This window comes from Delphinus delphis, chromosome 2 (genome assembly GCF_949987515.2).
Source record: "Delphinus delphis chromosome 2, mDelDel1.2, whole genome shotgun sequence".
Lineage (NCBI taxonomy): Eukaryota > Metazoa > Chordata > Mammalia > Artiodactyla > Delphinidae > Delphinus > Delphinus delphis.
This window is the reverse complement of record NC_082684.1, coordinates 36,481,393-36,509,128: the sequence shown is the minus strand read 5'-3', so window position 1 is coordinate 36,509,128 and position 27,736 is coordinate 36,481,393. Positions and strand designations below refer to the sequence as shown.

At 36.9% G+C, this 27,736-nt stretch overlaps 1 protein-coding gene across 4 annotated transcripts in view; it reads left to right on the top strand.

The window, feature by feature from the left end:
• The window catches only part of FUT8 (fucosyltransferase 8), a 314,456-nt gene that overhangs the window by 182,364 nt on the left and 104,356 nt on the right, over positions 1-27,736 (top strand). For all 4 annotated transcript variants that reach the window (XM_060004386.1, XM_060004387.1, XM_060004385.1 and 1 more), the window contains 2 exons: positions 26,765-26,880; positions 26,997-27,159. In XM_060004386.1, coding sequence (XP_059860369.1) covers positions 26,765-26,880; positions 26,997-27,159 — 279 coding nt within the window. The remainder of the gene's footprint in view (positions 1-26,764; positions 26,881-26,996; positions 27,160-27,736) is intronic.

The following is a 27,736-nucleotide window of genomic DNA, read 5'->3' as shown; positions in this document are numbered from 1 at the left end:
ACTGTATCACAAAGAGAGCAAATAATAGGCCCTGTGTGTGTGCATTGCACATCTGTGTGTATGTGTCTGTACATAATAGGCTGAAATTATTTATTTAGGCAAACTTACCTATTTTAGTATATGTGCTATTACTATTTTGTGAATAAAATTATATAGTTTAGGTAGCATTTAGAAGCTTTTACAAATTAGGCGTAAAAGATGACAGTACAGTCCTAACGTTGAATCTCATGCATTCTTGGACTGTTAAAATATTGCTAAATATAAACATTACTGGGGCTTAGATTTGCAGAAATACTTTGTGTATGCATGCCTGATTTTATAAAAGCAAATGTACCCATGTATTAGTTGTGTGGTAACATTACTGATTTGCTTGTTTGAGGGGAAAGTAATCAATTTGAATTAATGACAACTGGGAGTTATATAACATTTGAAGATAAATACAGCTGTACTGCTTTGGAGTTCATGTAAACCAAAATAAGTCTAACAAACTATTTCTAATTAGAGAGCCCACTGGACCTGATATATAGTACCATCCATTTATACATCAATAATTACTGTATTTGTGTTCTGAAAAGAATTGTTTTTTTCTTTAAAATACTAACACCAACCTTTGCCCCAGTGAATATTTATACAATTAATTTACTTTTAAAACAAATATTCTTCTATGGTTTAAGAAAACTGACCCTAGTAGCTCGTTTAGCTTAATTTCCCACTGTTCCTTTTTCTACCATAAAACCTTCCTTTTCACTTCTACTTTCTATTCTCCTATGTGCCATACGCTCCAGCCATATAAAATTATATCCACATTTCCTGAATACAGTGTGCTCTTTCATACTGCTGTTCATTTCCTCATGCTCTTTCTTCTGCTCAGATAGCTTTCCCTTCCTTCATCATCCAACAAACTCTTCCTTAATTTTCAGGATGCCCTTTTAAGTCCTTAGCTACACCAGACGTTGTGTCTTCTTGCTGTAGTCCAAACTCTTATATACAAAGTCATAACTGTTATTGTGTAATGTAATTCATATTTCAGCATTTGTGCCTGACTCTTCCACCAGGTTGCGAACTCCTTGAGGGTAGTAGATGTTTCTGATTCATGATTGTGTCCTTAAGTACGTGGCATGTAAGAAGCACTAACAATTGTCTTTTGATTGAACAGTGATTCTTAGTCCTGCAGAGATCGTATTATCAGATTTTCTTTCTTCTCTCCTTTCTTTCCCTCCTTCTCTTTTCTTTCTCCAACCTCTCTTTCACTGTTTTCCTTTTTCCCCTCCTCCCTCCTCAGTTTTGGTTTTTTTCTTCAATGATATGCAGAAGACAGGCAATTTTAAGTAGTGAGTGTTTGGCAGGGAAAAAGGGTCGTAAAATCTACCAATGGTTACTACTTCCTTGTTCTTACAGATTATCTGGGTGAGTTTATTTATGGTGGAACATCGTTTAGAAAGAGTCCTGATTTCATTAGAAACTTCTTCTTGCAATATCAGAGTCTATTAATAGCATTATATAACTGTATGCACATAGAAGAAACAAGGAACGGTGAGTCTATACAAGCTTGAAAATAAGAATTTGGCACTGAGACTTAAAATTCTACAGAGAACACCATGGCGCTTCCCAGATCTTTGCTTTGATACTCACCCTTTGTTTGTCAAGGACCTTGTTAAATGTATTGACTCAGAGTTGTTCACCATCAGTCATTCAGTATGAAGACCTTTCCTCTCATTTCTTTCCCTTCCTCTCACAGTAATAAAGGTATATGTAACTTACTTTAATAATATTTGACATGAGATTCCAGTTTTTTAAAAGATGATTCATAGACATGGTAAAACATTCAAATACTACAAAAGGGTATACAATGACAATTTCCTGCACCAACCCACCCTCCAACCCCTCAGTTCCCCTTCCCACAGGCAGTTGCCTCTACCACTTTCTTGTGCATCCATTCAGAGATATCCTCCCTCTCTGTGAGGAAAGAAACAAATACATGACACACCAGTGGACTGGTCAGATTAATCTGCTTTAGCTGTGTGTTTGAGAGCTCTGCCTACTTGATTTTGTCCCTAGAAGTTCACATTTTTTCCTTTATGATTGCATAAAAATAAAAATCACTTGTTGACCATGAGTTCATGGGCAGAAAATTTGTTATTTTAATAGTCACTTAAACCATGAAAAACATTAATTCTAAGACTCTGGAATTTGAAATAACTTTGCAGTGAGTGTTTTCAACCCAACAAAGCCAGTTCATTTGTCACATGGGATATAAAGAGAGAGGAAAGGGGCAGAGTTTGTGCTTTTGCTGAAATCTGAACACCTTGACTTAGCCGTAGAATTGATCTTATATCTTTGCATCATGGGGTCAAAAAACAGATACCATTGGGAAAATCCCTTGAAATGTCTCTCTCCTCTTTAGCAAACAATGGGGAATACTAATCACGGAAAAGGTTTCATTGCCTAGATGGCAGCATCATGGCACCCAGTGTGTCACTTGTCTATTTCCTAAATGTAGATTAGTGTTCAGAATATATTAGGCATATGGGAGAACGACAGTCCTTTTGTGAAGTCGGTTTTATAGTAAAAACCTATAATTTTTTCTCCGGACAAAAGGTTTCAAGACGCTACCATGTATAGTTACATGGGTTCAGTACTTCAGTGAAATCCTACTTGAGACATTGTTTTCCTAGGCTCCTGGTGTTCTTTGGAAATAGATCTCATACTTCAGGCTGTAATTATATGCCTGAGGGCAAAGGATACTAATCTTTCACCTCCTTCTGCCACTCCATCTGCTTTGACAAAAATCTCTGTGGGGAGAAGTGGTGTTAGTGCTATATTTTGAGAACTTTACACATTTGTAATTTCATTGGAGGGGAAAAACAAACAAAAGCATTTCTGTGTTGACTTAGGAAAATGTTATATCCTGCAAGCTTGGGTTATTTTATCTATGTTTTGTTAACACACACGTATTTAATACATAGTGTTGTATAATAATGGAGGAAAACAGGAAGTACTTTGTTGATGCTTTGGAAACAAAGCCTAGTCTTGGGGCATATGATGAATTGTTCCCTCATAAGAATAGTTGTGTGAATACATTTGTTACTTAAGTGAGTGTGGTATTAGTTTAAAATTTTCCCATTTCAGTATGAAGAAATTCAAATTTATCTTTGAACTTGATATTAATAGTCTGTGGCCTATCACTTGTCACCGTCTTTGATGAAAGGCAAATAAAAAATGTTGATATTTAGTTCAGGTTTAGACTGTGAAGTATTTTAGAACATGAAAGCGGCGTAAGATTCTACTTCTGAAAGCTTAAAATACATTATATCTTTTAACTTTAACTTCCTTGTTCTGACAAGGCAAGATGGTATATAAGAAAAACCCAAGTCTTTCTTTGAAAGGATTAACCCTCAGTTGTTGATAATGTCTACCTCACTGGGGTTTTGTATCGTTTCCTTAGCATTGGCAAAGCAGCCTGATACTGCTGGATGAGAGACTGTTAAGTTAGTAAAGGTTTGGTAGTGCTGTTATGATTGTGCTGTTGCAAACCAGTGATCATTTTTTCATTGGTGACAGGAGAGGAAGCTGAGGAGAATCGCTACCTTGGTCTTAATCTCTCAGGTAGTGTAGTTTGAGGCTAGAACGCTTTATGAAGTGGGCCCCACCTTTAATATCTCAGCTGAAAATTAGTTGTTGCCTTTCTCTTAAACTATTCTGGTGTGTAACCAAGAAAAATGTGTATTTTTAAAGCAAGCTTTTGTGGTATGTGTGCGTGTGCGTGTGTGTGATATATAATCTAGTAGCATTGCACTTTACAGATACGGTTAACAGTGCAAGCAAGTCACAGATTGATTAAAACAATTCTTTGCATGACTTGGTTGTGACTAGAAAGGTGTAAAATCTATTGCAAAACAATAAAAAAAAATTTTTTAACTGGGAATAAACAAAGATCATTGCTTCTAGATCTCACCTCCTAGTTCTTCAGGAAGTTCCCAGTTGCTTATTAACTGAGGGATTAATTATGAAAGCTTTTCTGCAGTTTTGTGCATTTGCAGCCGTATGTGCAATTGGTTTTTTGCCAGCTCCATTTTTAAAACAGGCACTGAATGCCTTTGGATACATATGAGGATTTTTCACTTTGGTTTTGTGTCATCATTGTTTCTCTGCTGGAAAGTAGTTCACAAAAAATGATTGTGTGAGTGTGACTTGAAATAAAGTATACATTTATAATTTATGGACAAAAGAACAATCAGTTTTGGTGGGAGAGGGGTGTGACCTATGACCTATTTTTTTTTCCTATTTATTTTAGCAATGGCTTCTTATAGGGGATGTGATTGTGTTCTCTTAGAGGATGAATACACAAGTGGTGAGGTCTTCCTTAATTATCAAAGACATAAAGGGTCCTTCAAACTTCAACCTTTGGTGGAAAGCAAAAGAGGACTCTACCAGAGGATGGACTTGCATTTAAGGAACGTCATTCTTTCATGCAGATAGCTTAGTTCTATCTAATAATGATACTAATGGACATTGCAATTTGTTATAGGACAGTGTATCCTCTAGGATACAACCTTAAAAATTTGCAGGCATGCTTAATCACCTTTTCCCCTAAAATAATCCTTGTGGATCTGCTGTCCAATGATTTACTGCAATCTTGTTTGAACTTGTGTGGGTTTATCAGCATTGGGAATAATGCATTTCATGTATTTCTATCTTTTGTGGAAAATATTCCTCTCTTTTGCTTGGTGGGAAACTATCTCTAGTCATTGTTTAATGCATCATTCATTTGATAGGCATTTCTTGAGCATTTACTATATGTCAGCACTTGGGCTGGGCCATGCCATGTTCATGGAATTGAATATGACATGGTAGCTGCTCTCTGAGTAGAGAATTATTATTTGTGGATGTAGTGGGTATTCTCCACCTCCCTTCCTTTTTCTTTCAAAGCAACAGATAATATTTACAATTACCTTTCACATGATACTGTGGCATATCTTCACTGAGTCTTCCAGAAATTCTTTAGCAATGATAAGAGGTTATTGTTTGTAAAATGCTTATTATTTTTCAAACAACGTAATTACTTTGCCCTTCTATGTTTCTTGAAGTATCAGTATACTGTAATATCATCTGGGCTAGAAAATACAAACTTACCTAATAACAATGGAAAAGAAGTTTGTAAAATGAATTGACTAATTGCTGATCTGGAATCTAATCTTTGTCAGTAGAATTGAAATTAATTTTTGTCCCATTTAGATTCTGTTGACTTTTTTTTTTTTTTTTTTTTTTTTGCCCTTTTGGAATGATTATTTCTTTAACTGAGTTAAATAAACATACACAGAGATGATCCCATGCAAATGCATATGCAAACTGGATGTAGTATGATTTTAACTATAGATCTACTATATAATAAAAACCACAGTTTTTACTTGGTTGTGAGTATGCATAAAGATTAAATGTACTTATTGATCATTGCTTTGACAACAGCAGTGTTCAATTAGAATTCTCGGTATTGGCGTATAATTTATATAGAATTCTTTCCAAAGATTTTAATTCATTTACAGCCGCTATGAAGACTGGTATCTGGAGAAGGATTGTATTCCTTTCTTTATATGATAAGCTATTTTAATGTGACTGACATTTTTAAAAGCCACCCTTCTTTCATTTTCATTTTCCTTCAGATTTTCCTAGGAGACTATAGTGGGGGTGTGCAGAATAGCTAGGGAAGTTACTAAATCTTATCCTTTTAATAGTTTTCAGCTAACATCTCCAAGATAGCATAATAAGAAACCAGATAAGAAACTACACGATTCTTTGATGACTTAAGAGATTCTTTTTGAAAAATAAATCGTAGCTTAAAATTTGTGAAAATTTCTCTCATAGGACTTTCTATATTGTAGTATATTGAGTTTTCCGAGCATGATCCTGTATAAACACTTACTTTGATACTTAGAATGTTATTACATTTTTAAAAGATCAGTCATCCTAGTTATCTCAGCACCTTAATTCATAAGGCAAAGCTGTCATCATATTCTTTATAATCTTTATAAAATTTTAGGGATGTACCATAAAGATATTCCATAGTAGTCTGTGCTGTTCCACAATAGAACACAGTGGAAGTGTTAATAGGTAACATTTATTGAGCCCCCACTATTTTGAAGCATTTCTTCTTCAATGTGAGTCTTTGTGGTGCTCTTGTTATTTTCATAGTACAGATAGGGAAACAGGGGCTTAGAAAAGTTAAATAACTTGTTTAGAATCACACAGCTAGTAGGACCCTGATCAAGGTCTGACTTCCTCTAAAACCTGTGGTTTTAACGTCTATACTGCTGCCCTAATCAGCAGTTACAGTGATGGTGGTGAATTAATCTGATTTAGTCACACTTATTGGAATGTTATATATCCCAGAGTGGCTTGGCTTGGAGTAAAGAGTGAAAGTTTTCTTTGGAGGCCTGGAAACTTTTTACACATATCTTAAAATAGCTGAGGATAATTCGCTCTAGCATCACTGCCCAATATAGACAAATAAATCCTGGTAACATTGAGGTGGGTATTTACAGCTTATGCCATCTCACAGTGAATTTGTTCTTAATGTATTTTAATTTATTCTGTTAACTAACAGGAGGGAAGAATAATAAAAAGCCTGGATTCCAGTTCTGGCTACACCACTTATTAGCTTTGGAACCTTGAACAAAGGTGCTTAACCTCTCTGGACCTCCATTTCCATATGTATAAGGATACTTCTTTTTTCATGATTGTTCTGAGTTGCTGTAAATGAAATAGTTATCTTAAATGCTAAACATAGTACCTTGAAGATAATGAGAGTACCATATATGATAATAGCTATTATTACTGTACTGTTATCATTTTCATTATTGATGTAGAACAACAAGAGTAGGGAATAAATTTAAAAAACAACAACAACAAAACTTGCTTTGCAAAATTGAGCCCGTTGGAAACCAGCAGTTTGGTGATAAGCATTCAGATGGACTAATGAGAACTACCCTTACTTTAAAAACATAATCCTGAAGTTCAGGGTTTTTGAGTACAAGCCACTTGTTCTTCTTGCTTGGTACTTGCAATAAGCCTTTCTCTGCTCAAACAAATAAACCCCCAAAAATGTTATAGTCCTAGCAATCTGTCAATTTATTTAATTTAAAAGAGTTCTAGGGACTTCCCTGGTGGCCCAGTGGGTAAGACTCCATGCTCCCAGTGCCAGGGGCCTGGGTTCAATCCCTGGTCAGGAAACTAGATCCCACATGCATGCAACTTAAGATTTCACATGCTGCAACTAAGAAGTCCTCATGCCACAACTAAGAGTCCACAATGCTGCAACTAAGAGTCCGCATTGCCACAACTAAGACCCGGCGCAGCCTAAATAAATAAATATTAAAAAAAATAAAATAGAAGGAGTTCTATTATGAGTATAAGTATACATGTTTCTACTTTTAGATGTGTCTATATATATGTGTGTGTGTGTGTATATATATATATATATATATATAGTTTTTTGGAGAAAAGAGTATACGTATGCATCTATTTAAATCTAGACTAATTTAGCATTGAGTGTTTGGTTAGGGGTCTTATGCTTATTTCCCTAGTTCAACTGAGTTTATTTTCATCATTGAGTTGTGGAGGAAAATAATGTTATGTTTCCGTAATACTACACTTATCTATTCCAAAGACTGAAATATTGTTTGAAGACATCATTTATTCAGAATTTTAGTAAAAATTTACAGATATTTTAATAATTTTTTAAATGTTTTTAAAACAAACCTTTGAACATAAGAACTTAATTTTTGCCTGAGCCCAGTTTCCCACCTTATAAATGTGAAATAAGCAAAGACAGAACCAGTCATCAGCAAAAACAGAAAAATATATGTTTTCAGAATATGGTGTCCACTCTATATCAGGAATATAAATAAGATAATCATTTTTCTGAAAAGAAGTTGGAGGAGGAGAGGAGAAAAGAGAACAACCTAAACTCATTGATAATTACTTGTGTTTTTCTCCTCCTTTCCACACATACTTTTAAGTGGTTCAACTCTGCCTTATCTTGAAGCATTTCTTAAAAATCGAAGGTATTTTTTTTTTTTTGTGGTACGCGGGCCTCTCACTGTTGTGGCCTCTCCCGTTGCGGAGCACAGGCTCTGGAAGCGCAGGCTTAGCGGCCATGGCTCACGGGCCTGGCCGCTCCGCGGCATGTGGGATCTTCCCGGACTGGGGCACAAACCCGTGTCCCCTGCATCGGCAGGCAGACTCTCAACCACTGCGCCACCAGGGAAGCCCTCGAAGGTATGTTTGAAAGGAGACAAAATTACTCTTTGGGAAATGTATTTTCAAAAAATTAATTTTATTTATTTTAAAATATTCTTAGTTTGATATGAGTATTTTCTGAGATGTTCTAAATTTTTACTCATGCTAGGAAATGGCTGGTATAGGGTTATAAGCAAGCTATTCAAGTTTGGGCCTGTGTCATATAAAGGCCTTACCACTGTGTTACAGGAAGCATCTGCTTAGAAGAATTTGAGGCTACATTCCTGGGCCAGACATCCAGGTATACTCTGTGCTTTGCAAGGTTTTGTTGTAAGGGTTCTGCTTCACGTTTTGAACTAGTAGTTGCAGTGTTAATCATTTTATCCTTTGAACCTTGCAAATCTAAAAGATTTGCAGTAGTGTGAACTGGCAGACCATCCAGGTCTTTCCATTTCTTAATAAAGTCATTCACTGCTCCCTTAATTTGTAAGAAGAACTTTCCAATAATAGTTGTTTGTTTGTTTTCCTGTTTTTTGTGGGGGTTTTGCTGCGTCGGGTCTTAGTTGCAGCAGGCAGCCTCTTCGTTGTGGTGCAAGGGCTCCAGAGCGCATGGGCTCTGTAGTCTGCGGCAGGCGGGCTCTCTAGTTGAGGTGCGAGGGCTCAGCAGTTGCGGCGTGTGGGCCCAGCTGCCCCGCGGCATGTGGGATCTTAGTTCCCTGACCAGGGATCAAACTCGCATCCCCCACACTGCAAGGTGGACTCCCAACCACTGGACCACCGGGAAGCCCCACAATAATAGTTTATTTTAAGAGGTCTACTTGGTACATAAGCTCTGGCAAAAATTCAGTAATCTGCTGTAAATCCAATGCCCAGAAGATATTCTCACCAGACTCTTGCCCTTTTGAGAATATGAAGAAAATTAGCTCTTACTATTGAGAAATGTTGTTGAAATGTAGAAATTTCTCCAAAACCCACTAAGTGTTAAAAGTAGAATAGCTTGATAATATTTCAACCTAGAAAACCTAGAATAATATGCTTAAATTTCCTGCTACAACCTGTATCTTGGGCATTTTCTTCCTTTAAAGGTATTCATTTCTTAATGCAAAGCATGAGTTTAAAAAAAGTGTGTCAATTAGATTTTTGACAAAGTAATTGGATTTTCCATTTACTCATACTTCAGTTTTACGAGTGCTTTATTTTTCACTTCTCTCTGATCTTTAGCTGACGACTTGACAAGAGCTTTGTTTTTTATCCTTGCCTTTACCACCTCATTCTTCTTTTTCCCCTTGGCTCTGGTAGCCAGTGATTTGTTTGTTAGTTCATTTATTCAAAAGTGTTTATGAAGCAACTACTGTGTGTCAGAGAATGTGTTTAGGTGCTAGATATAGAACAGTGCCCTCACAGATTTAACGTAGCAGAGAGGAGAGACAAGCACTTGAATCAAATAAGTGGTTATAAAAACAACCTAAATCACCATCAGTAGGGGAAGGGTTAAATAGATTATGATGTCTCCATGAAGTGAATATTTTGTAGCTATTAATAAATAGGCATATATATTACATTTCTAGAAAAGTGCATAAGACACTGTCAACAGTGTTTGCCTCTGTTGAGGGTCCATGGGGACTAGACTTATTCATTGTATACAATGTTGTACCTTAAGAAAGAAACAAACCTCTAGGGACTTCCCTGGTGGTCCAGCAGTTAAGACTCTATGCTCCCAGTGCAGGGGGCCTGGGTTTGATACCTGGTCAGGGAACTAAGATCCCATATACCACAACTACTGAGCCCATGTGCCGCAACTACTGAGCCTGCACACCACAACTACTGAGCCCACATGCCACAACAAAGAGCCCACACACTGCAACAAAAGCCCACGTGCCACAGCGAAGGCCCAGCAGAGCCACAATAAATAAATAAATAATAAATAATTAAAACAAAAAAAACAAGAACCTCTGTATAAAAAAAAAAAGAAACCTCTATTCATGTATTATGTTTTCAGTGAAACTCTAAGTAAAATTTAAAGAAAATTCAGCAGTACACTGAATAAGCAAATAAATAAGCAATTACATTAACAGGGGTGCTGTTGTCACATTTGAAGTGAGCAAGGACAACTGTCACTCTAGATTGTTCTGTTTTTGGCTGCTGGATGATGAAAGAATGGTCTGGTTTACACTTTATTTCACTTGTCAAAATAAACATGGTCACAGGTTTCCTTGGAGAATTGAGCCTGAGACCTATTTTGTGTTGATATCACAGTACCTTAGAGCTGAATTTCAATACAGATTTTCCCACGTGATTATTCTGTTAAAACTGATGTTGTTGCTTGACCCTTCTACGCCTTCTTGGGTTCCATTTCGAATTTTTACACACTAGCTAAAATGAATAAGTATAACCACAGGAAGCAGTTCATTTGCATAAAATGATATTTTCTCTTGATAGGTCTCTTCCATCTGTCTAATTTGACAAAGCTCTTGGCAAAGCTTGACATTTGAATAAATGTAATTACTTTTTGTGCTTTTGCTGGGAATATTTTAGTTCCATGAGTAGCCACTTAAAATTCTAACTGAAAAAAAAAAACAAATAAAAAATGAGCGTCTCTGAGTTACTCAGTGTAATGCCAATTTTCAGCCAGTTTAGTTCATATTTATCAATAGTCCAAATTTATGGTAGTCTTAGTAGTTAATTGGCAGGATGCCAATAATATACAGTCTCTTTCTAGATTGCTTTTTTAAAAAATTGTTTTTACTGGGTGAAATGATCTTAGCTGTTCTAGTCCTCTATAGTAATGACTAAAAGTTTAGGTAGTTGATGAACAGCTATGTTGATTAATCTCTTCTAAATAAAAGATATTTTACTTGATATTTTTATAGCAGTATTCTTTTTTTACTTTTTAAAAAACTTAATTATATATATAATTTAGTATAGTTGATTTAAAAAATTGTGTTAGTTTCAAGTATACAGCAAAGAGATTCAGTTTTATATATGTGTGTGTATATATATATACCCACACACATATATTTACATATATATATTCTTTTTCAGATTCTTTTCCATTATATGTTACTACAAGATATTGAATATATCCTTGTGCTATACAGTAGGTCCTTGTTGTTTATCTGTTTTATATATAGTAGTGTGTATATGTTAATCCCAAACTCTCAATTTATCTCCCCCTCCCCCTCCTCCACACCTTCCCTTTGGGAACCATAAGTTTGTTTTCTATGTCTATGAGTCTATTTCTGTTTCATAAATAAGTTCATTTATATAATGCTTTAGATTCCACGTATACGTGGTATCATATATTTGTCTTTTTCTGTCTGACTTACTTCACTTAAGAATCTCTAGGTCCATCCATGTTGCTGCAAATGGCATTATTTCATTCCTTTTTATGGGTGAGTAAAATTCCCTTGTATATATGTACCACATCTTCTTTATCCATTCATCTGTCAATGGACATTTAGGTTGCTTCCATGACCGATTGTAAATAGTGCTGCAGTGAACATTGGGGTGCATGTGTCTTTTTGAATTATGGTTTTCTCTGGGTATATGCCCAGTAGTGGGATTGCTGGGTCATATGGTAATTCTATTTTTCGTTTTCTAAGGAACCTCCATGCTATCCTCCATAGTGGCTATATCAATTTACATTCCCACCAACAGTGCAAGAGGGTTCCCTTTTCTCCACACCCTCCAGCATTTATTATTTGTAGACTTGATGATAACCATTCTGACCTGTGTGAGGTGATACCTCATTGTAGTTTTGATTTGCACTTCTCTAATAATTAGTTGTGATGAGTGTCTTTTCATTTGCCTGTTGGCCACCTGCAAGCCAACGAGAGGGGCCTCAGAAGAAACCAGACCTGTCAACACTTTGAGTTTGGATTTTTAGCTTCATAACTATGGAAATATAATTTTATTTTGTTTAAGCTACCAGCTTATGGTATTTTGTTATGGCAACCCTAGCAAACTAATACAGCATATGAGAGTTCCAATTTCTCTATATCTTCACTAACATTCAATGTCTTTTTTTTTATATTTGTTTATTTTATTTATTTATCTATTTTTTATTTTTGGCTGCGTCAGGTCTTAGTTGTGGCATGCGGGGTCTTTGTTGAGGCGTGTGGGATCTTTTTGTTGGGGCGTGGGCTCTTTGTTGTGGCCCGGCCTTCTTGCTAGTTGTGGCATGTGGGTTTTTTTCTCTCTCTAGTTGTGGCGCACGGGCTCCAGGGTGCGTGGGCTCTGTAGTTTGCGGCACACGAGCTCTCTCGTTGAGGCGCATGAGCTCAGTAGTTGTGGAATGTGGGCTTAGTTGCCCCACAGCATGTGAGATCTTAGTTTCCTGAACAGGGATTGAACCCATGTCCCCTGCATTGGAAGGCGGATTCTTTAACACTGGACCACCAGGGAAGTCCCCTATGTCTTACTTTTAATTATTATCATTCTAATAGGTAAGAAATGGTATCTATCTCTGTTTTAATTTGAATATCCTGGCAACTAAAATTTTAAAGTTGATCACTTCTCAGGATTATTAATCATTAAAATTCTCATCTGAGAATTGCTAGTTCATATATTTTGTACATTTTTCTATTAGATTGTCTTTTTCTTATAGATTTGAAGGAGTTCTTTATATAACCTAGGTAACAATTTAGATACTTTCCATTATCCTCTCTCCATTGGTGAGCTGCCTATAAACTTTATTGCATACAAATTCCTGTTCCTATTTAAGGCAGTTAGATTTATCAATCTCTCTTTTTATAGTTTGGGCTTTTAAAATCTTGTTTAAGAAATTCACCTCTTTTCCAAGGTCATGAGGAATATAAAATTTCTTCTAAAATTTAAAATTTTTGATTGTCTGATTATTTAATTTTCACATTTGCCAAGTAGGAAGCCAGCTGTCTAAGCAAGCACTTATTGACTACTTTATCTTACCCTAATAATTTAGAATGATAACCTCCATCATATATTTTGGGATGTTTCTGGTTGCTTTATTCTTTGGTTCCATTAATTGATCTGACCTTATGCCAGTACCACACTAAAGTTATGTTTAGTTATCTGATTGGGTAGATCCTCCCTCCTGTTTATTATTTTGCAAATTTTCTAGTCTGTTTGAGGATTTTGGTCTTTCATTTGACTCTTAGGATCGCCTTGTCATTCAATTAAAAAATCCTTTTGTAATTTTTGTTAGAATTATATCCAGTCAATTTGGGGAATGGTTAATTCTTCAGAAAATGTATGATTTTTCTCATACAAATCTTGTTATTTGTTTAGATTTATTCCTTAGTACTTTATCACTTTGTTATTGCTATTTTAAATGTGATTTTTAAAAAAGATACATTTTGTAATTCTTGTTGTTTAGGAACGTTAAACTAATTTTTATATATCTTAATACTGTATCTAGAAATTTCCCTGAACTCTTAATGCAATTAGTTTGTGGATTATATTGGATTTTCTACACTAAAGACCATATCATCTGTGAATAACAACAGTTGTTTCTTCCTTTCCTTTGTTTGTAAGTCTTACATTTTCTTACTGCCTTGGCTAAGACTTCCAGCACAGTGGTGAACAGAGCAGTGATGGCAGACATTTTTTCTGTTGTTCTTAACTTTAAAAGGAATACTTCTAATTATTTGATCCATGGAATGTGATTTTTACTAGGGATTTTTTGCTATATATTCCTTATCAACTAGGTATTCTTGGAATAAAGTCATTTTTTAAAACATTGCTATCTTTATTAATATATCACTTAGGATTTTAAAAATAAGTTTTTAATTGAATTGGTCTTTAATTTTCCTTTTCTTGACCTTTACGCTATTTTTCTATCAATCTTATACTAATTTCAGGAATGGAATTTTGGAACTTCATTTCTTTATATTCCCTAGGAAAAAATTCAGATAGCTGTCTTATGAGCATTTGTGAAACTCATGTATAAAAACGCCTGATCCTAGAGTTTTTTTAAATTAAATAGGTTTTTGATTACTGATTCAATTTCTGTTTCTTCTTGAATCTATTTTGGTAATTCAATTGCCTCTGGAAGTTATTTATTTCTTCCATATTTTAAAATTAAGTGCCTGAAAATATTCGTAGTATTTTGTGATGAGTTTTAAAATTCTTTACCTGTGCTTATGATTCTCTTTTGATTCCTAATATTGTTTATTTGTGCCTAGGTTCTTTTTCTTAAATTAATATCTTTAACTGTTCCAATGTTCATGGCAAAATCATTGAAAGTATTGATATTTAAGAAAGGCAACCTGTTTTAAATGAATTATTAAATATATTTCTGATGACAAAAGTTTAATTTCTCTGAGAGAGCTGTATAATCACTACACTTAGGCTACAAATTCAGTGTTTTTTTATATTCTGACTGCAAAGCAGGAATTTACTGGTTTTCATATTTTTGGACAGATCTGCTGAATTCCCTGAAGAGTGGGGCTTATGTTTGTGTATTAGACGGGCAACTTCATATTTGAATGAAGATTTTCTTCAAATGTCTTATTCAGGAGAATTTGATAATTTTTAAAATGTACATCATGTCAGAAAAACTGAACATGTAGGCATTTTTTTTTAATAGGGAATGAGGATTATCTACAAGAAACCCTGTTTCATATTCCATGACATTAAATAGAAGCAATGAACCAGGCCAGCCACACAGTATACTTTTCTTCCATTTCCCTGATGACTAATGATGTTTAACATCTTTTAATGTGCTTATTTGCTATTCTAATTTTTTTTTGTATGCAGAGTATCTATTCAAATCTCTCTGTCCATTTTTTTTGTTTTTTGCGGTACGCGGGCCTCTCACTGTTGTGGCCTCTCCCGTTGCGGAGCACAGGCTCCGGACGCGCAGGCTCAGCGGCCATGGCTTACGGGCCCAGCCGCTCCGCGGCATGTGGGATCTTCCCGGACCGGGACACGAACCCATGTCCCCTGCATTGGCAGGCGGACTCTCAACCAGTGCTCCACCAGGGAAGCCCTCTTTGTCCATTTTTGTTTTTATTTTTGTTTTGCTTGGATTGTGTTCTGATGATTAGATCCGTTATATAGCTTAGACACAAATCCTTTAACAGATACAGGATTTGCAGCTATTTTCTTCTAGTCTGTGTCATGTCTTTCCATTGTCTTAAGAGTGTCTTTCTAAATAAAGAGCTTTCAATTTCAGTGAAGTCTAATTTATCAATTTTTTCTTTTATGGATCATGCGTTTGGTGTCATATGTAAGAAAACTTTGCCTAACTGATGATCATAAAGGTATATATCTTTTTTTCTTCCAGAAGTTTTATTGTTGTAAAAGGTATCCTTTCTCCACTGAATTACCTTTGTGACTTTGTAAAAATCAGTTTTACATATATGTATGGTCCTATTCCTAGACTCTATTTTGTTTCATTGATCTCTGTTTATCTTTATGCCAGTAGCTCACCATCTTGATTATTGTAACTTTACTGTAGGTCTTGATATCAGATGATGTTAGTCTTTCAGTTTTCTTAGTCTTTTTCAGATTTGTTTTGACTGCTTTAGGTGTTTGCATTTCCATATGAAGTTTTGAATTGGCCTGTCAATTTCTAAGCAAAGTTTATAATTTTCAGTTTGGAGGTTTTATACCTCTTTTACTGAGTCATATTTCATTTTTTCATGGTTCTTACACTATGGTTAAGTAATAATGTGTTTTGACATGTCAATTTCCCATTGTTTTTTCCTAGAATGTAGAAATACATTGAATTTTATATGTTGATTTTGTATTCTGCAGATTTTTAAAACTCCATCAGATTTTCTACTTGGGACTTATAAACTTCATGAATTTAGATGTTCAGATCACTCACCAGAGTTGGGAATTATTTTTAAAGTAAGACTTCTTCCCCTTTCTCCTTTTCTTTTCCTTCTAGGACTCCAATAATCATAGATTGTTTTGCTTGTGGAATTTCATAAATTCCCTTAATCTTTCTTCACTCTTTTTCTTTCTGCTCCTCTGACTGGATAATTTCAAATGAGCTGTATTCAGGTTCACTAATTCTTTCTTCTCCTTGGTCAGGTCTGCTATTGAAGCTTTTTGTTGAATTCTTTAGTCATTGTATTTTTCAGGTCTAGGATTCCTGTTGTTTCTGTTTTGTTATGGTTTCTATTTGTTGAATTTACAATTTCGTTACATGCATTGTTTTCCTAATTTTTATTAGCTGTGTATCTATGTTTTCTCATAGTTCTCTGAATTTCTTTAAGAGGGCCATTCTAAATTCTTCGTTAAACACTTGATAGATCTCCATTTCCTTAGGTATAGTTATTGTAGCTTTATTAGTTTCCTTTGATCGTGTTATGTTTACCTGATTCCTCATGATCTTTCTATCCTTGTGTGGATATCTGCTCCTTTGAGAAAGTGATCTCTTTTACAGCCTTTACAGATTTGCTTCAGCAGGGAAAGGCCTTTACTGGACAGCTCAGCTTGGGGTTCTGGATGGGCAGCTGGTAGCAGCCTTGGACAAGCCATGCTTACTCTCAGGGTCTCTAGTTAGATGGGGCTACTGCACGTGCTCTGAGGTTGGGGAGCCGGAGGGCTGTCATTTCTCTGAATTTGGGTAGGCCTCATGGCTGGGCTTCACATTCAAACAGAACTGCTGGCTAGGATCTGTGTTCAGGCAGGGATATTTGCTGGGCTCTGCAGTCACCTGCTCAGGCAGGGTTTCAGGCCATGTTCTCTGGCCTGGTGTTCAGGGAGTGCTGCTGGTTGCATTCTGGGAATGGGCAGGGCCGCACGCTGGGCTCCACATTCATCCATGGTTGGGTGGAGCCTCAAGCTGTGCCCCCCTGGTTTGATGGTGCCATTGGCTGGACTCTACATTCAGTCAAAGCCATACACAGGACTTTGTGATCAGATGGGAACTCAGGCCGTACTCCTTGATCAGATTGGGACCACAGGCTCTGCCCCAAAATTGGGTGAGTCTGCAGGCTATGCTTAGCAACTGGGTGGGCTGTAGGCTATGATGTGCTGCTGTACAGCACTGTAGGCTGGGCTCCACACAGTCAGGCCAGGCTTCAAAGCTGCTGAGGGTCACTCTTTGGGCTTCCTCAGTCAGACAGAACCAGTGGTCATGTTCTGCAGTTGGGCAAGGCTGCTGGCTTGGCTCTCTGCCTGAACGGGCTTGTAGAATGGACTCTAGAGCTGACCAGGGTCTCTGGCTGGGCAACCTGGTGAGGCTGGAGACTATGTTCAACAGTATGCTTCTGGCTCGGCTCCTTGTTTGAGCAGGCCTGTAGAATGGGCTCTGTGTCTGCCTTAAATCCCTGGCCAGACTTCCTGGTCAGGTTGGCTGTAGGCTAGTCTTGGCAGTTGGGTGTGGCTACCGACTTGCTTTCCTCCTAAGAAGGCCGTAGGATGTACTGCATGGCAGCCCGCAACTGCCTGGCATCTTTGGCCAGTCTTCACTGTTGGGTGAGGTTGGAGGCTATGCTCAGCAGTTGGGTGTGGCCAGTGACTTGCTTCCTTGCTTGGGTGGGCCGTAGGATGTGCTGGGTGACTGCCTAGCATCTCAGGACAGGCTTCCTGCTTAAGTGGGGTTGGAGGCTATGCCTAGCAGTTGGGTGGGGCTGCTGACTTGCTTCCCTGTATAGGGAGGGTACTAGAATTTGGTCCTCCACCGAGATAGCACTCTGGTTGGGGACCCAATAAGGCAGAAATGCCAGCCAGATTCCCTGACCAGCTGGGGTCACGGGCTCAGCTCTGCAAATGGTCAGAGTCGCTGGATGGGATCTCCGCTCAGGCCCAACCATTAGCAGGAATGCAGTCTGCCAGGATTTGCACAGTCATTGCTGTGAGCCCCTTTCCCCTTCTCTAACTGATTGCCGTGATAATCCCTGTGAGTGCTTAAGTGGGCCTCCTGTTGCCGAAAGGTCAGCTTCTCTGTACACCGGTGCCGAATTGAATCTCGTAGACAGAGTTTTGGGTGAAGTAGAAAAGGATAGCTTTATTACTTTGCCAGGCACAGGGGGACACAGCAGGTGACTGCTTTGAAAAACTATGTGGCCCAACTTGAAGAGGATACTGAGAAGTTATATAGTAATGGTTTAAAGAGGGCATGATCAGCACGTGGACATTCTTCTGGTGGGTTGGTGGTGGGGTGAGTAGGAGTCAGCATCATCAACCTTCAGGTTCCAGCTGGTCTAGGGTCTGCATGCTTGTGGACAACATACCATAGTTAATCTTAACTTCTCCCACCTGGAGGGGGTTTCAGTATCTGCAAAACAACTCAAAGACATTGTTTTGTGTATCCCTTGATAGGGAACCAGGACCTTGCCCCCAAGGTTGCACTGTTGTTTCTCTTGACTGTTTGTTTCTCCCTGGTCTTGCATCCCCTCCCATCCCTAGTTAACAACTGCCTGAATCTGCCTGTTGGAACTCAAGGAATGTCATGGAGGCTGATGAAGGCTATTGATTGTCATCAAAGAAATGGGGGGCACAGAAAAGCTTTGTGTCCAGGAGTTCCATAGGACCCTGCTCGGTATCACTCCCAGGAAGTATCTGGAATGCTGGGGAAGCTTCATGTCCTCTTGCACTCCCCTTTTCCCACAGGAGAAACTTTAGGCCCAGGGGATCCCCTCAATGCAGCACTGAACTGACCTTGGTGGGGGGGCTGTGGTCAAAGTGAAAACACTCCTCTTACCCTTCTCATGCTGTTTTCCTCAGATTTTGTGGTCGAAAGGGATGCTTCAGACTCACCTCTTTGTTCTGGGATCTTCAGAAAGGAATCTTGTCTATGGATAGTTGCTAGTTTCCCTTTCCCTGAGAGGGACTGAACTCAGGAACCACATATTTTGCCATCCATCTTTCTCCTGGTTCCAGTTTTATTAAACCATTGTTTCATACAATTTATCTGGGTTTTCAGTTGTTTCAGGCTTAATGGTAAATCTGATCTCTGTTATTTCGTCTTGGCCAGAAGACATTCTATATATCTTTTTGCACAATGAATATAATAAAACATTCAATTACCTAAATATTCAGATAAAGAGACTGTTCTTGCAGATTGACTTTTTTCTTTATGGGGTTTGGAAAGAATAGGCCTTTCCAATAGTCCTTATTCTGTACATTTTTTACATTGACTTCTCTATTACTTTCCTTTACCTATAGTTTATCCACAGTTGGATTAGATTATTGCATCACTAATAATTTAATGAATTATTAGAAATCACTAATTCATTTCTATTTTATTAGAATTAGATTGGCATTAGTACTTAATGGAACTCTGCTGGAAAGACCTTATGCTATTTCTTCATGCCTATTTTCCCCTAACGTTATTCCATCAACGTATGAAGAAATGAGATAAAAAGGAGGACCTAGACATATCTTTCTGTTGTGAAATTTTGTATCACTAAAGTATATTTTGAAAAGGAAATGCTTATCCTATGGTATATTCCTGCTAAAATATTGATTAAATTACAAGGGGTGGTACTTTTATTTTGTTTGAAATTATTTCCTAAAACCCAGCCATCTAATTCAGAAAGTAAAAGCCAAGTTCTAAAAACTATATACCAGGAAATGCCTCATTTATGAATGTATACATATTTGTGCTCATTAACTGGGTAATTGTGCACCTACCAACTCTCTTCATTTTATCATTATTCTGTTGTTTGTATACAAATGAAGGCTTTTTAAATTCAAATTCTGTAGCCTGGAAAACTCATGCTTAGAGGATGGCTATCTTTCCTGCTAACGTTCAGTGTTAGTGCATACAAGTTCATGTGAAATTATAGAATACCTTATTTACTCTGATATAACTGTAACAGGAGCTTCTTTACTAAACATGCATTTCTGAAGTGGTCAAGTAATTAACAGTTAATTTGTCTTCATCTGTTATATAAAAATGCTAGAAAAGGTATTAAAAATTTCATATCTTTTTTTTAATTTTATTTTTTTATACAGCAGGTTCTTATTAGTTGTCTATTTTATACATATTAGTGTATATTTGTCAATCCCAATCTCCCAGTTCATCCCCCCACCCCCACCCCCACTTTCCCCCCTTGGGGTCCATATGTTTGTTCTCTACATCTGTGTCTCTATTTCTGCCTTGCAAACTGGTTCACCTGTACCATTTCTCTAGATTCCACATATATGCGCTAATATATGATATTTGTTTTTCTCTTTCTGACTTACTCTGTATGACAGTCTCTAGGTCCATCCATGTCTCTACAAATGGCCGAATTTCATTCCTTTTTATAGCTGAGTAATATTCCATAGTATATATGTACCACATCTTTATCCATTCATCTGTCGATGGGCATTTAGGTTGCTTCCGTGACCTGGCTATTGTAAGTAGTGCTGCATTGAACATTGGGGTGCGTGTGTCTTTTTGAATTTATGGTTTACTCTGGGTATATGCCCAGTAGTGGGACTGCTGGGTCATATGGTAATTCTATTTTTAATTTTTTATGGAAAGTCCATACTGTTCTCCGTAGTGGCTGTGTCAACTTACATGTCAACGAACAGTGTGAGAAGTTTCCCTCTTCTCCAACCCGCTCCAGTATTTGTTGTTTGTAGATTTTCTGATGATGCTCATTTTAACCAGTGTGAGGTGATACCTCACTGTAGTTTTGATTTGCATTTCTCTAATAATTGGTGATGTTGAGCAGCTTTTCATGTGCCTCTTGGCCATCTGTGTGTCTTCTTTGGAGAAATGTCTGTTTAGGTCTCCTGCCCATATTTTGATTGGGTTGTTTCTTTTTTTGATATTGAGCTGTATGAGCTGCTTGTATATTTTGGAGATTAATCCTTTGTCCGTTGATTCATTTGCATATATTATCTCCCATTCTGAGGGTTGTCTTTTTGTCTTGTTTATAGTTTCCTTTGCTGTACAAAAGCTTTTAAGTTTCATTAGGTCCCATTTGTTTATTTTTGTTTTTATTTCCATTACTCTAGGAGGTGGGTCAAAAAAGATCTTGCTGTGATGTATGTCAAAGAGTGTTCTTCCTATGTTTTGCTCTAAGACTTTTATAGTGTCTGGTCTTAATATTTAGGTCTTTAATCCATTTTGAGTTTGTTTTTGTGTATGGTGTTAGGGAGTGTTCTAATTTGATTCTTTTACAGGTAGCTGTCCAGTTTCCCCAGCATCACTTATTGAAGAGACTGTCTTTTCTCCATTGTATATCCTTGCCTCCTTTGTCATAGATTAGTTGACCATAGGTGCGTGGGTTTATCTCTGGGCTTCCTATCCTGTTCCATTGATCTATGTTTCTGTTTTTGTGCCAGTACCATACTGTCTTGATTACTGTAGCTTTGTAGTATAGTCTGAAGTCAGGGAGTCTGATTCCTCCAGCTCCGTGTTTTTCCCTCAAGATTGCTTTGGGTATTTGGGGTCTTTTGTGTCTCCATACAAATATTAAGATTTTTTTGTGTCTAGTTCTGTAAAAAAATGCCATTGGTGATTTGATACGGATGGCATTGAATCTGTAGATTGCTTTGGGTAGTATAATCATTTTCACAGTATTGATTCTTCCAATCCAAGAATATGGTATATCTCTCCATCTGTTTGTGTCATCTTTGATTTCTTTCATCAGTGTCTTATAGTTTTCTGAGTACAGGTCTTTTACCTCCTTAGGTAGGTTTACTCCTAGTTATTTTATTCTTTTTGTTGCAGTGGTGAATGGGATTGTTTCCTTAATTTCTCTTTCTGATCTTTTGTTCTTAGTATATAGGAATGCAAGAGATTTCTATGCATTAATTTTGTATCCTTAACTTTACCAGTTCATTGGTGAGCTCTAGTCATTTTCTCGTGGCATCTTTAGGATTATCTATGTATAAGTATCATGTCATCTGCAAACAGTGACAGTTTTACTTCTTTTCCAATTTGTATTCCATTTATTTCTTTTTCTTCTCTGACTGCTGTGGTTAAGACTTCCAAAACTATGTTGGATAATAGTGGCGAGAGTGGACATCCTTGTCTTGTTCTTGATCTTAGAGGAAATGCTTTCAGTTTTTCACCATTGAGAATGGTGTTTGCTGTGGGTTTGTCGTATATGGCCTTTATGATGTTGAGGTAGGTTCCCTCTGTGCCCACTTTCTGGAGGGTTTTTATCATAAATGTGTGTGGAATTTTATCAAAAGCTTTTTCTGCATCTATTGAGATGAACATATTGTTTTCATTCTTCAATTTGTTAACGTGGTGTATCCCATTGATTGATTTGCATATATTTAGGAATCCTTGCATCCCTAGGATAAATCTCACATGATCATGGTTTATGACCCTTTTAATGTGTTGTTGGATTCTGTTTGCTAGTATTTTGTTGAGGATTTTTGCATCTATATTCATCAGTGATATTGTTCTGTAATTTTCTTTTTTATAGTATCCCTGTCTGGTTTTGGTATCAGGGTGATGGTGGCCTCATAGAATGAGTTTGGGAGTGTTCCTTCCTCTGCAATATTTTGGAAGAGTTTGAGAAGGATGGGTGTTAGCTGTTCTCTAAATGTTTGATAGTACTCACCTGTAAAGCAGTCTGGTCCTGGACTTTTGTTTGTTGGAAGATTTTTAATCACAGTTTCAATTTCATTACTTGTGATTGGTCTGTTCATATTTTCTATTTCTTCCTGGTTCAGTTTTGGAAGGTTATACCTTTCTAAGAATTTGTCCATTTCTTAAGGTTTTCCATTTTCATGACTACCATTTTGAAGGTGTCTTTGGCATAGAGTTGCTTGTAGTAGTCTCTTATGATCTTTTGTTTTTCTGCGGTGTCTGTTTTAACGTCTCCATTTTCATTTCTAATTTTATTGATTTCAGTCCTCTCCCTTTTTTTCTTGATGAGTCTGGCTAAAGGTTTATCAATTTTGTTCATCTTCTTAAACAACCAGCTTTTAAGTTTTATTGATCTTTGCTATTGTTTTCTTCATTTATATTTCATTTATTTCTCCTCTGATCTTTATGATTTCTTTCCTTCTGCTAACTTCAGTTTTGTTTGTTCTTCTTTCTCTAGTTCCTTTAGGTGTAAGATTAGATGGTTTATTAGAGATTTTTCTTGTTTCTTGAGGTAGGATTGTATTGCTCTAAACTTCCCTCTTAGAACTGCTTTTGCTGCATCCCACATGTTTTGGATTGTCATGTTTTTGTTGTCATTTGTCTCTAGGAATTTTTGATTTTCTCTTTGATTCCTTTCATGATCTCTTGGTTATTTAGTAATGTATTCTTTAGCCTCCATGTGTTTGTGTTTTTTACGTTTTTTTCCCCTGTAATTGATTTCTAATCTCATAGCGTTGTGGTCAGAAAAGATGCTTGATATGATTTCAGTTTTCTTAACTGTACTGAGGCTTGAATTGTGACCCAAGATGTGATCTATCCTGAAGAATGTTCCATGTGCATTTGAGAAGAAAGTGTAATCTGTTGTTTTTGGATGAAATGTCCTATAAATATCAATTAAGTCCATTTTTCGGATAGAATGTCCTTTAACTATCAATGAAATGTATTTGGTCTGTTGTGTCATTTAAAGCTTGTCTTTCCTTATTAATTTTCTGTCTGGTTCATCTTCCAATGGTGTAAGTGAGGCATTAAAGTCCCCCACTATTACAGTGTTACTGTCTATTTTCTCTTTTATAGCTGTTAGCATTTGCCTTATGTATTGAGGTGCTCCTATGTTGGGTACATATATATTTATCATTGTTATATCTTCTTCTTGGATGGATCCCTTGATCATTATGTAGTGTCTTTCCTTGTTTCTTGTAACATTCATTATTTTAAAGTCTATTTTATCTGATATGAGTATTGCCACTCTAGCTTTCTTTTGATTTCCATTTGTGTGGAATACCTTTTTCCATCCCCTCACTTTCAGTCTGTATGTGTCCCTAGGTCTGAAGTGGGTCTCTTGTAGACAGCATATATATGGGTCTCGTTTTTGTATCCATTCAGCAAACCTGTGTCTTTTGGTTGGAGCATTGACTCCATTCACATTTAAGGTAATTATCGATATATATGTTCCTATTACCATTTTTTAATTGTTTTGGATTTCTTTTTGTAGGTCCTTTTCTTCTCTTGTGTTTCCCACTTAGAGAAGTTCCTTTAGCATTTGCTGCCGAGCTGGTTTGGTGGTGCTGAATTCTCTTAGCTTTTGCTTGTTTATAAATCTTTTGATTTCTCCGTCGAATCTGAATGAGATCCTTGCCAGGTAGATTAATCTTGGTTGTAGGTTCTTCCCTTTCATCACTTTTAATATATTGTGCCACTCCCTCTTCAAATATTTTCTCGGGTCCTTTTCCTCTCTCTTCTCCTTTTGCAACCCCTATAATATGAATGTTTGTTTGTTTAATGTTGTCCTGGAGCTCTCTTAGGCTGTCTTCATTTCTTTTCATTCGTTTTTCTTTATTCTGTTCCATGGCAGTGAATTGTACCATTCTGTCTTCCAGGTCACTCATCCGTTCTTCTGCTTCATTTATTCTGCTATTGGTTCCCTCTAGTGTATTTTTCATTTCCGTTATTATATTGTTCATCTCTGTGTGTTGGTTATTTAATTCTTCTAGGTGTTTGTTCTTTACTTCTTCTAGGTCTTTGTTAAACATTTCTTGCATCTTCTCGATCTTTGCCTCCATTCTTTTTCCGAGGTCCTGGATCATCCTCCCTATCACTATTCTGAATTCTTTTTCTGGAAGGTTGCCTATCTCCACTTCATTTAATTGTTTTTCTGGGGTTTTATCTTGTTCCTTCATTGGGTGCATATCCCTCTGCCTTTTTATTTTGTCTATCTTTCTGGGAATGTGGTTTTCATTCCACAGTCTGCAGGATTTAGTTCTTCTTGCTTCTGCTGTCTGCCCTCTTTGTATTAGTTTTCTCCTCAGGTTGATAGCTAAGTTTAAGTTCTGTCAAGTATAATTTAGAAATTGTTTCCCAAAAGTGATTGTGATGGTAAGAATAGATATCCCAGGCATTTTGATATTACAGCTCATCTGTAGAATGACTGACCCCAGATACAATATTCCTGTTAAGCTTTATTGACGGACACTGTGCTTTGTACTTTTAGTGGCAGTTTCTCATTTAAATAGATTTTGGAAGAAAAATCAGCCATTATTTAATCTTCTTAATATTTTTTCAAAAGTATATATGTAGGGCTTCCCTGGTGGCGCAGTGGTTGAGAGTCCGCCTGCCGATGCAGGGGACATGGGTTCGTGCCCCGGTTCGGGAAGATCCTGCATGCCATGGAGCGGCTGGGCCCGTGAGCCATGGCCGCTGAGCCTGCGCATCTGGAGCCAGTTCTCCACAACGGGAGAGGCCACAACAGTGAGAGGCCCGCGTACCGCAAAAAAAAAAGAAGAAAGTATATATGTATGTGTATGCTTGTATGTAAATATATGTATTAGTTTCCTATTGCTGCTGTAACACATACAATAAACTCTGTGGCTTAAAACAATAAATGGAAATTTATTCTTTTACAGTTTGGGAGGGTAGACGTCTGAAATGAGTTTCACTGGGCCAAAACCAAGGTGTCAGTGGGGCCACATTCACTAGAGAAGCTCTAGGGGAGAATCTGTTTCTTTGCCTTTTCCAGCTTCTAAAGATGCCTTCCTTGCATTTTTTGGTCATGACCCCTTCCTCCACCTTCAAAACTAATTAACCCCATCACCTCCTCCTCTTTTATAATAAAATTTCCTTCTACTCCCCTCTTATAAGAACAACTGTGGTTACAATTATGGCCCATCTGGGTAATCCAGGGCTGTCTCCCTATCTCAGTGTCCTTAACTTAATCACACATATAAGGATTCTTTTGTCACCTAAGGTAGCATTACAGGTTACAGGATTAGGATGTGGATCTCTTTTATGGCCATAATGGAGTACAGAATACTGCCAAAAGTCACATAAAAACAAAATATGTTAGAAACAAGGACAGTTTGGAAAGAAGCTGTACAGGTTGATAATATAAGCAAGGGATCCTGGTGTTCCTCTGCTATATTCCAACATTTTGTCTTGTTGACTGATCTTTTCCATTCCTGACGTAAACAGAACATTAATCTTCAGGTGTTTTTTCTGGTGTACTTCATCTTCTATCCTTGTCTTTCCCTTCTTTATAAAACCCATGCTTAGTAATCTGAGGTCATGAGTTCATGAATCAGAACACAGATTTATATCTGATATTATAGTTAATTTAGAAATAATTTGTATTTGCTATTTGAACACAGACACAGGTTCAGTTATTTGCTTTCTTACTCCTTTTAAGCCTTTTTGTCGCCCTCTCCTTCAACTTTGTTATTCTCAGCACTAATGAAGAATTGATCGCTTTGCCACTGATGGTGTTATTCTAAGTTGTATGATGAAAGTTTTTAGGAGACAGTTCTAAAGGTTCCTTAATTCCTAGAAGATCATACATCTATGAGCCGGATTTTTTTGTGTGTGTTTGTTCAGTTTCATTCCAGTGTTTACATCTTACCCTATAGCTTTGGAGAGAAGAATTTCATTTGGTACTTCTAATATATGATATGGTCCAGTGACTTCTAGAGTTACCAATAAATAATGTTTTAGCAAAGTAAACATGTATTTTGTTGCATAATTTATAAGCTAAATGTTTACATTTTCTTCCTTGAACTACAGAATACCAGAAGGCCCCATTGATCAGGGGCCAGCTTCAGGAAGGGTTCGTGCTTTAGAAGAGCAGCTTGTGAAGGCCAAAGAACAGATTGAAAATTATAAGAAGCAAACTAGAAATGGTAGGTAACGATACATTGTTTTTCCTCTTCAGTATGTTGACATTAGCACAAATAATTGAAAATTTCCTTTCATCAAAATGTTGGAAATGCTGATGCTCTCTATTCTTTGACTGCAGGTCTTGGGAAGGATCATGAAGTCCTAAGGAGGAGGATTGAAAATGGAGCTAAAGAGCTCTGGTTTTTTCTACAAAGTGAGTTGAAGAAATTAAAGAATTTAGAAGGAAATGAACTCCAAAGACATGCAGATGAATTTCTGTCAGATTTGGGACATCATGAAAGGTACTACATTTACATTTCATTTGGGGTTTAGTAAAGATTATAATCTAAGAATGGGAAATGGGAACTTTTGTTAATTTCCCTGCTGAATGGTAAATGATACCTACCATGTTTAGAAGCAGTAGAGTACCTGAGGGCTCAGTGGACAATAATTGCCAAATGTAGTTCATCACCAGAAAATATTATTTTAAATGAATTTCTAGAAATCTTTATACCCTAAATAAACTCAGAAGATAGTGGTGTCAGCCAACAATGCATTAAAATGTCTTCTTTAAACTTCCTTATTATACAACCAATATTTGAAGTGACATGTACAGTTTTACATTACAGTACATTCATTGGAACTCATACTGAGGCTGCCAGTTATGTTTCTAACTGAAGCATTGAAAACTTTAAAATAGCAACTTTTTAGGGCTTCTAGTGAAAGGGTAATAAGTTTTTGATAAAAAGGAGCATTCTGTTAATTTCTCTTCCATATAGTTGCTAGAAAGAAGAACCTGAAATCTGCCTAGTTAAATTTGTTCCTCTTGTTTGCACATTTCTGAAGATATGGAGTTTATCCTCCATAGGAAAGGACACG